Raw genomic sequence first — 10,388 nt, forward strand, 5'->3', positions numbered from 1 at the left:
GAAAATCGAAGCATTATTTCGACTACTTATCGTGTACACAGACACAAAAAAATAAAAAAACAACACATCATTGTAAAATCAATACATTCATCGTTCCACTCAGAATCTAAAATTGCAATAATGAAGTTAAGTGGGGACCACTGGGATGAATATTTTTATATCTTAATAAATCATTGCATTTATTCTGTAATATATTTTTGGAAGGTCAGATTAGTGACTCAGCCCATCCTTAATCACAGTTTATGAGCATTCCTGACTGAAATCTATAATTTACATAAGTATAATTTTTTTTATGTATTATTATTTACTGTACATTTAAATAAACAAGGTCTTCCATATTTTGTATGGCAATAATTGTGGAGATTAAACGGTAGGACCAATATAATTTCAACTATTTTTTTCATACATTGGTAATTTGGAAGGACCTGTATATATAATATATATTTAGCCATGTAGCTATATATTATAATCAACATATTTATCAAGGTAAAATAATTTTTAACAAGTACCAAACATTTGGTACGTATATGTTTTTTTGTCAACTAAAAACATAAGTATTTGGTAACATATGTAGACTATTAGTATAGTGTATAAGTTTAAAATGTTTTTTAAACTGGTAAATAATACATTATGTTTAGGAATATTAGTAGCTGCTGTGTCAAAAAACTACACAATGGCAACCCATATTAATATGGGAACGAATGTTTTATTTTCATGTTTATGCGGTAAGTTATTTGTACTTCGAGTACGGTTTTAGATATTACTTTAATATTGAATTGGGTAGAAAAATGATTTAATATTTTAAATTATTATTTCTAGGACTTATTTGGCCAATGGAAAGCGCACATCCTGTTTTAAAAGCCTTCAATCGTTTTCTACCTATATCCATTGCATCAGAAACAATTGGAAATTTGACACTCAAAGGATGGCCTTTACATCATCCTTTAGTTCTACGTGGATTAGTATTGACAATTTTATGGTTAATAGTCTTTGCAGTACCAGTGTGTTTCTTTAGTTCATTTAAAAAAGATGCATGGCTAAAATCAAAATCAAAACTTTAAAAATTAAATAAAATAAAAGTAAATTATAATTCATAACTTGGTATATTAGTTACTAAATATAATGAATAATTCTTATAAGAAATTCTTGTGTTTTAAAAAAATATATTTAATTTATTTTGAAGAAATATTTAATTCCTAATATGTATGCATATTACATATTTTAATATAATATAGATAATTATAGGTATTTATATATTTACTTGATTTATTAGTTTAGTTTAAGCCTAATTATATTTAAAATTACAATTAAAACTAATTTATTACCTACGTGGAAGAATTGAATTAATTTAATTTATCTATACACTATGAACAATATTTAGCTAGAGTGTCCATAAAACATGCGGAAACAACATCAATTAACTTGTAGTGCCTAAAATAACAACGTTTATAATATATAATAATATAATATGTATTTATACTGAAAATTATGTATGCCAGCTGCACGGGTGTCAATTTATGGTATTATTTAAATGTAGAAAGGTTTAAACTTACTTACTTAAAAGGTTTTAAATTAAAATTATTGTAACTATTATGTAATCATGACAAAATATATAGGTTACCTATTATTTGCGTGGGAAAGCAATTTAAAAAACTATTATAAGTACCGTATTAATACATTTACACAGCCTTGTTAGTAGTGGGATCTTAACAGTATTGTCGTGTACACTGTTCATTATAAAAGCTAACAATTTAACTATTCGTGACATATGATGTGCAAACAATTAATCATTTCAGTTGCATTGACGTAACATGTGGTCAAGTGAATTATAGTCATGTACTGTTGTATGTCCTTGGACGTACAATAGGCAACAAGAATGAGAGTTAAAAGTCATATAAATCTGAATGAGATTTTATTAAATAATAAATATCATTGTAATAGTAATCGCCAACTAATCAATTAAAATAATTCGATTATACTTACATATAACAATATAATATGTGACGTTTCCCAAATAAATAATAGAGCCTTAAAGTGGTGTAATTTTGAATAACCGTAACCCTATGATTCCTGCTTCCTTACTATTATGTTTATTTTAGAAAGCATCTTCACAGTTGAAGTAACCTTTCTAAAATATTTCAATAATTTCGCTATTTTCTCTAAACCCACCTGAGATAATTTTTATAATATTGAATTTATATAAACCAGCTGAATAGTATACACACGTCTTATTTGTGGATTGCGTATCTTACTATATTAATTCCTAAGTATTTATATCATAAATCATAATAATGCCCGAAACTCTAATATGTACTTGTGTATGAATTGTTTATGATATTAATATGTTTCAACAATTATTGTTTGTTGCATTGTTCTACAAAACGCTCAGATCGACGTTAATTCATGACTAATTTTTAGTCGAAATATGCTGTGCTTTCGTTCTTGGACGACACACTTAATATACATACACGTACTACACACATACAATTTATTTATTTAATGACCACTCAATGCTTTCAGAAATTATTGTTATAATTGATACATAGTTGGTTATACATAAATACAACAAACAAAGTCCTTCGATAGCATATTATTTAAATGTAGTACCTATTTGCTATGTGAAATTATATGTTGTATTATATATTTAATATTTATGTACTTAAATTATAACTGATAATTAACAATATGACTATAAAACTAGGTGTATTTGAAAATTACAACATATTATCTGTCATTTTACATGGTACAACCCATTACTCTATATTATGTAACACTATTAGATCTTAAAAACGAAAACTAATTTATCGTATCGTTCTACCGTAAAAGGCTCCTAGCATACTTAATTAATATAGCAATTAGTGTTCATTAATCTTAACTATTAATTCCCTGAAAATATGGTGGTAAAAAATCAATTGGTAAAATTGAATGACATACGCCGGTAAAACGGAATTCTTTAAATGAAAATTATTTGCGGAAGTAATCGTACCATTTGACATACCTAATATATTTGATGTGATAGACTTATAGATACATCATGTATAAAACATAGTAACTAAATACACAATTTGTCGGCATAAATGTTCAATAATGAGTCAAGTTAAGGTAATTTTATACAATAAAAAAAAAAAGTACCTACTTATTTGAAAATGAAATGTATTCATTTTTGTAATAAAATTATAACTTGTAATTATTTACCTTTAAAAAAATAATTTGAATAGTACTTATTTGTGAATCGTGATGACTATCAAGGTTAACGTTAAGCATCATTCATTTATTATCATGCATTGTAATAGGAAACTTGTCACACTTCTAATACATATTCAAATTAATTAAACATTTAATAATTATTACTCATAAATCATATTTTAACATTATGCCATTTATTAGCAAATATGATTGAATGTTTGAATGATTATTGTGCTAGGAGAGAATAGTTAAGTGTGATACAATACTATTGAAGATGGCTGAAATAGGAACTAAACAAATCCAGGTGGAATCTGAGTTAGCTATATGTATTTCAAACGCCTTTAAATATTTTTCTACGGACACTTGTGTTCTAAATGGCTTAAATATGAGTGTACCTTTAGGATCCATGTAAGTATTAACGTTCTTTATTATAATCATTAAAGAAATAATCAACATTATAATAAATTAATATAACAGTAGTGTACACAATGGACAATGATACCTAATATATTTAGCATCAGCAACGGTATACCTTTAGTTTTGTCATAAATAGTTTTTAGAATTTTTTCCAAAAATATAAGTAGGTATAGGTACTTTAGCGTATTCAATTATTATTTTCGAAATGACAAAAAATTATTGAGAAATTTGCATAGTATGATAATTGGATCGCTCTTTTTTATTCAATGCAATTTTAAAATATCTGAAAACGGTCGTTTCCTAGATATGGTCTTTTAGGACCAAGTGGCTGTGGAAAAACCACATTAATAAACGTTATTCTTGGAAAATTTCCGTTGGATTCTGGGATTGTTAAAATAAATCCTAGTAGTTTTTCAGATATTGGATATATGCCTCAAGTAAGAAATTTAATAATTTTTTTCTTGATTAAGGTTAGAGTAATCATAAATAAATCGTATTCTTGCAGGACTTGTGTTTAGATTTGATGCTTACCATAAGTGAAACATTTAAATATTATGGTTCATTATATAAAATGAATGACAGTGATATTTCTAGTAAAAGTAAAGAACTTATTACTTGGCTAAGATTACCACAGGATAATACACTTCTAAAAGATCTAAGGTTGGACATTTATATTTAAATTATTTAATTATAACTGAATTGTGTTTCCCGATATTGTTTGATAATTTTTGCATATATTTTACAAGAATTATTTATGGGTTTTCTTAGTGGAGGCGAGTGTAGAAGAGTTTCATTGGCTGTCACGTTACTTCATGATCCAAAAATCATAATATTAGACGAACCTACTGTAGGGATTGATCCAGTACTAAGACACGAGTAAGCTGTAACTAATAATACTTAATAAAGGATGATATAATTAATTGGTAGTCTAATTAGATTTTGTTAACAATAATTTATATTATTAGAATTTGGCAGAAACTATTGGAAATGGTGAAAGAGCAAGTCAAAACTATTATAATTACAACGCATTATGTCGAAGAAGCACACCTAGCACAAACTGTAAGAAAAAACAAATATTATTAAAATAAAAATTAATTAATTAATGAAAGTTGTTTTGTTTACGTATGATAAAAATAATATTTTGAGACTATTATAGTTTTTATAGTAAAATATTTACAATTTTTGACTAAATTGCTAACTTCATGGTTATATTTTGTTTCACCGAATATATAAAAATATCAAGTACTTTTTGACCGAGCATAGGTATATTTTGTTTTATCAAAGAGTATAGAAAAAACACTAAAACAAATATAAAATGCCTATAAACAGCTTAATATGTAAAATAAATTATTTTTAAATTTTATCGTGTGTTGAAAAAGATAATTTAAGTACCTAATATGTAAATGAATTTTTTATGTTCCTGTATGATTAATATTTAATAAATAATAAAAAAATAAAAAATACATTCGATGTTAAATCGTTATTACAAAATAAATAATAACTGATGTTGGTTGTTGTTACATTACCACACCAAAACTATGGTACAGGATAACTATAGGCATTTAAAATTTTATTTCAACCAATTTTTTTCCCTTGTCCATATGAATATTTAATGTCATCAAAGTTTGTTCAAAACACCTAAACTTTCATAACTCATAACAATTTACTATATAATGCTAAACTTTTTTTTAATACTAGTAAGGAAGACTTATGAGCGATCTAATATATTTTTGTGATTTTGACGAATTTTGTAAGAATTTAAACTTAAAACGATTATGCAAAAAAAAAAACAGGATAGTAGGAACCGCACTTAAACAATAATACAATGTTTCAAGTTTCTACGATGAACATTTTTTGAATAATAAAAAATAATAAAAATCAGTTGAGGATAAATCGTTATTATTACACTTTGAAGTTTGAACATCGAATGTTTAAAAATTTGAATTTCAAACGCTCATAAAAACAATTGTGACCTTACACTAATCTTTTTTTATTTTCCGGTGAATAATCTTATGAGAAATCTTGTATCAAATGTTTAAACCTCGAGTGATAAAAAATTAAAAAATTTTGAATCTAATATACTATATATGAAATAATAAGTGTAGGTATGTTCGTGATTTTGACGAGTTTCTTAAATATTCTAACTTTAAATATTTTAAGAAAAATTACAACTATATTCTGTCGGGCGAGGGAACAGGATTCCGCTCATCACCACACAACATCCTGCCACAAAGACCGGTTCTACCATGGCAGAGTGTTACGTGGGGATACGGAGAAGAACTGATTTTTGTCGGGCGAGTCTTCGCTTTGTATTTTTGATATTTTTTTTTTCTATGAATGTCAATAAAACTTTATTTGTTGAGTAAGAATACTTGAAAATTTAATACAAGGCTCCTACTATATTGTTACAATGACATTTGAAAAATATTAAAAATCCTTAGTCACAGTTTTTTTTTATTAGCATTTAAAGTTCAAAAATTGACAAAATATGGAAAAATCACGAAAATTACCTAATTATGTTGAGTTTATAATTCGTAAACATTTTTCTTTTTAGAACAAAGATTTTAAAATGTAATACAAGATTCCTTATAGGATAATCATCCTTTATCAAAAAAAAAATGTCTATAAGAAACTCAAATTAAATTTTTATGAGCGTTTGAAATTCATATTTTTACAACATTTGGTATTCACTCGATTTCTTACGTAACGACTTTCTTATTTTGTTGTAATTAAAAAACGATTGAAACTTGAAAATTTCACTGAATGTTTATATTAGCGTTTTATATATACGATGATAAAATTTTTAAAATAATTTGACTCTTTTTGAGCTGTTTACGGACATTGTAAGTTTTCAATTTTTTTAGTTTTTTTTTTCTATAAATATCAATTAAGTTTTATCTATTGGGCCAAAAAGTGTAAAAAATTAATACAGGGCTCCTGATACATTGTTACAATAGCAGTTGAAAAATATTACAAATACATAGGCACAATTTTTTTTTATAAGCATTTGAAGTTAAAATGTTGACAAAATTTATCAAATTTAAAATTGAATAATTATTTTGTAGTTAAAAATTTATAAAATGTTCAACTTTTATATCTAAGGATTGAAAATTTAAAACAAGATTCCACGTAAATATTTAATTCTGTTGCCAAAAATTCTAAGAAATACATAAGCACAGTTCATTTTTTTAGTAATTTTAATTTGGACGAAATTACATATTAAAAAACCTAGAATAACTATTTTAGTTATTTTGTTGTGATTATAATCATTGTATAATATTATTTGTGGGTACTTGAAACTTCTAAAATATACTATTATATATATATGATAGTACCACGGTTTGTTGTTGATGTATAACGCGTTACCCGATTGATATTGTGATATGATTAATTTGGAATTTATTATTAATACGTATTATAGGTCAATTTTTTTTTAATACTATAGATAAGTATACCTATAATAGGTATGTCTAATACCTAGACTGACAAACCGTCTCCACTCAGAATCGTTTTTCTTATCCAGTGATATTATATCATTCAATTCAAATTTAATACTATCCATTATACAGAGACCCACTTGTAACCTACTGTACAGCAGAGCGACATACACTTACCCACCTTTTTAATTATGACGATGAACAAATAAACAAAATCGATTTAGTCAAAAACTATTTTTGCGTAAAATTCCCATTTTTCCATAATTTTTTTTTTAGTTTTTTTAGTATTTTGAAAAGTGTTGAGAGTTTTTACTTTTATTTGCTAAGTACAATTTAGAACCAATTTTCTACTAACATATATCTTCAATCATGATTATTGAGCTTTTTTTTTCAATCCAAAATATGATGAAAAACATAACAATTAAAATTAAATATAAAAACACACAATTTCTTTTTAAAATGAATAAATACATTCATCGGAGCGGAACTCTTATACTCTAAAATGATAATTTAGGTTATAAATAAATATTACTAATTAATCGTATGTTTCTTTCCCATTTAAAATTATTATTTTATAGGTAGGTTTGATGAGAAATGGTGTCTTAATATCAGAATCTTCCCCTCAAGACTTATTGGTTAAACAAAATGCCAATTCGTTAGAAGAAGCCTTTTTATCGTTGTGCTCTAGTCAACAATTTGATGAAGTAAAATAATTTTAATAATTTTATAAAACTTTATTTATAATTGTTCATAACATTATTTTTTTCATATAGACAACTCAGAGGGCCAATATTTTCAAAAATACTAACGTATCATCAAACATTTTGCACTCTGACAACGGAATATCATTCATTAGAATTGGTGCATTTATAAAGAAAAATTTAGCTATCTGTTTGAGGGATTTTACGTAAGTAATTATTATACTCGAGTCATAATAATAATTTAAAATAAAAAAAATATTTTTCATAACAGGTTTATATTTTTCATGATCTTATTTCCAATGTTGGCGGCTATTATTTTTAATTTAGCCATTGGTGGTAATATTAAAAACGTTAACATAGCTATTCAAAATAACGAAATCACCGACTGTCAGAACATCGTAGTTAATCAATGTATTTATGAAGATAATAACAATTTCACTCTTAGCTGTGCTGTTTTGAATGGTTTACAAACTCTAGAATACAATTTGGTAAATTTACTAATTAATATACTATTGTAGTATATTAAAGTTTTAAAACATTATACGGCATATTATATATAATCTTATTATTCAGATCCCAGTTAAAAATCAGGAAGAAGGAGACATTTTGGTAAAAAAAGCTGAATCAGTAGCATTCATTCAATTTCCCCAAAATTTTAGTACAGGACTTCAACAATATGTTCTTGGTCAATGGTTTTCTAACAATGAATTTTCACCAAATACGGCAGCCTATGCAAATATCGATATTGGAAGTTAGTATACCTATTGCACACTGATAATATATAATGTTATAGAAAATGCGAATAAAGTTTATTTTTACCGTATACATAGTAGGTAATTTAATATTTTTTTTACAATTTCACTTTTGAATGGTTAATGAACCAGTTGTGTTCGACGAAAACTCTGTCATAAATTTTAACATTATAAATTACGTAATCCGTATTCAAAACATATATTTCAGGTCTTTATAATTTGAAAAGAAGTTTTAACAAATTTTTAATTTCTAATAGTTAAACACTGTTTAATAATATTTCATTTTTTAGATGTTTTGGTAAAAAGTCAAGTCATTCGAAATCTATTTAATGTCTTTGAAAATGTTATTATAAATAGTACACGTGCGTGCAACGAAAAGTTTGTTAAGCAATCTTTTGTAAGTATAGCATTATATTTTTTAAAATAACAGAGTACCCAATACAAGTTTAACATGCTGAGAATCATATCAAATATACAATTTATTCCTATCCAAGTTATAAAAAAAAATATCGCTATTATTTTATATTTTAAAAAAATCAAAAAATATTGTTACCCATTGAATTTATATTACCTATGCATATTATATAACTATATAAGTACATAACATTGCGATTTGAAATTATTAAATTTTTATGTTATAAAAAAAGGATTAATGGTATATTTTAGCCCTAAGATTACCTTTATCAGAAATAAATATATTTTAAAATTATGTCAAAAATCATTGAAAATTATGGTAGCTTTCTCGTGTAATTCATATAATAATACAATTTAAAATTATATCAAATACACATTGAAATTGATAAAGTATTGATTACTATTGAAAAATCAACGATGTAATTTTTATATTTTATTTTAGAGAACCACATATTTAGTGGGAAACAAAGTTGAAACATTTATTCATAGTATAGCTACTATGTTTGTTTCAATGTAAGTATATTTTAAATGCAATAAATAATAATACTAAAATAGTTGTGAATAATTAATTAAAAACACTCAGATTAGACTAAATGTGTGTTTTATTTATCAATAATGGTATATATTTGAATCATGCTAATAATTATTGTCATTATTTTCATGTAGGTACATAATACATCACACCACTAACGTTTGATTTACTGAAAAAATTAACCATGAATTATTATAACGTGTCAATTAACGCTTACCTACATTTGCTTGGCAATGTATAATTTATGTATTCTCTAAAAGTGTTATATCACATCAATTTATCACCATAATTAGTAGATCAATACTCTTAATATTTATCTCCTTATTCGTAGTTAAATAGTTGCTTTAAGTCTTATTAATAATAATAATTCGTTTCTAAATATCTTAATGAAATGTACCTCTATTCAAAATTTAGTTCATGAAACAACAGATTGTTGGTGGTTTATGTGTATGTGGTGTACTGGTGTGAACTGCTGTAGTCTTTAGGTCACTTTACATACTCGAGATATGTACGACTCCAAATTATTCATCTTTTAACCTCATTTTTTAATCATTGAAACTGGTTTGACAAGTTTTAAAAGTCTTAGTAATAATATAAGACATATGAATATATGATGCAACTTTATTAGACTAACGTGTGTTAAAGATATGTATCGAATTAGTGGTGGCAGCATATTATAATAACCATAGATACTTGTTATACATATTTTTAAGAAGCTACCTATATAATATAACTTTATTTTTAGCAAAATGTCACCGTTTGTATGATTTCTAAGCACTAGGTCTTTGCGGTCCCTCATAATCTGTTTATTAAAACGATCTAAATGAATAGGAACTATTTTACAATATTCAGTTTTCTAATTTCTAATTTAAACCTATTTCACTATTTTTAAATCATCCACAAGCAAAAGGTTTGCGAATTTTGAAATTTGGTAACTTTTTTCAATAGG

The 10,388-nt window shown here is 25.4% G+C and overlaps 2 protein-coding genes across 16 annotated transcripts in view; both read left to right on the plus strand.

Annotated features, from left to right (window-relative positions):
• LOC100570076 (ABC transporter G family member 23-like) overlaps nucleotides 1-1,097 on the plus strand; it is a 24,363-nt gene extending 23,266 nt beyond the window's left edge. For all 13 annotated transcript variants that reach the window (XM_029487936.1, XM_029487931.1, XM_016807031.2 and 10 more), the window contains 2 exons: nucleotides 639-725; nucleotides 820-1,097. In XM_029487936.1, the coding sequence (XP_029343796.1) occupies nucleotides 639-725; nucleotides 820-1,061 (329 nt within the window). In that variant the 3' untranslated portion in view covers nucleotides 1,062-1,097. The remainder of the gene's footprint in view (nucleotides 1-638; nucleotides 726-819) is intronic.
• Nucleotides 1,098-2,649: 1,552 nt separating this feature from the next.
• Nucleotides 2,650-10,388, plus strand: part of LOC100569981 (ABC transporter G family member 23-like) — an 11,923-nt gene continuing 4,184 nt past the window's right edge. Inside the window, exons 1-11 of one of the 3 annotated variants that reach the window (XM_029487940.1) lie at nucleotides 2,650-3,594; nucleotides 3,908-4,040; nucleotides 4,109-4,263; nucleotides 4,372-4,479; nucleotides 4,569-4,662; nucleotides 7,619-7,744; nucleotides 7,814-7,947; nucleotides 8,013-8,229; nucleotides 8,315-8,492; nucleotides 8,784-8,890; nucleotides 9,350-9,420. In XM_029487940.1, the coding sequence (XP_029343800.1) occupies nucleotides 3,461-3,594; nucleotides 3,908-4,040; nucleotides 4,109-4,263; nucleotides 4,372-4,479; nucleotides 4,569-4,662; nucleotides 7,619-7,744; nucleotides 7,814-7,947; nucleotides 8,013-8,229; nucleotides 8,315-8,492; nucleotides 8,784-8,890; nucleotides 9,350-9,420 (1,457 nt within the window). In that variant the 5' untranslated portion in view covers nucleotides 2,650-3,460. Of the gene's footprint in view, nucleotides 3,595-3,907; nucleotides 4,041-4,108; nucleotides 4,264-4,349; nucleotides 4,480-4,568; nucleotides 4,663-7,618; nucleotides 7,745-7,813; nucleotides 7,948-8,012; nucleotides 8,230-8,314; nucleotides 8,493-8,783; nucleotides 8,891-9,349; nucleotides 9,421-10,388 lie in introns of those variants that run through there. The other 2 variants (XM_003246593.4, XM_016807036.2) reach the window with 2 other exon arrangements.

Source organism: Acyrthosiphon pisum, chromosome A1 (assembly GCF_005508785.2).
Source record: "Acyrthosiphon pisum isolate AL4f chromosome A1, pea_aphid_22Mar2018_4r6ur, whole genome shotgun sequence".
Taxonomy (NCBI): domain Eukaryota; kingdom Metazoa; phylum Arthropoda; class Insecta; order Hemiptera; family Aphididae; genus Acyrthosiphon; species Acyrthosiphon pisum.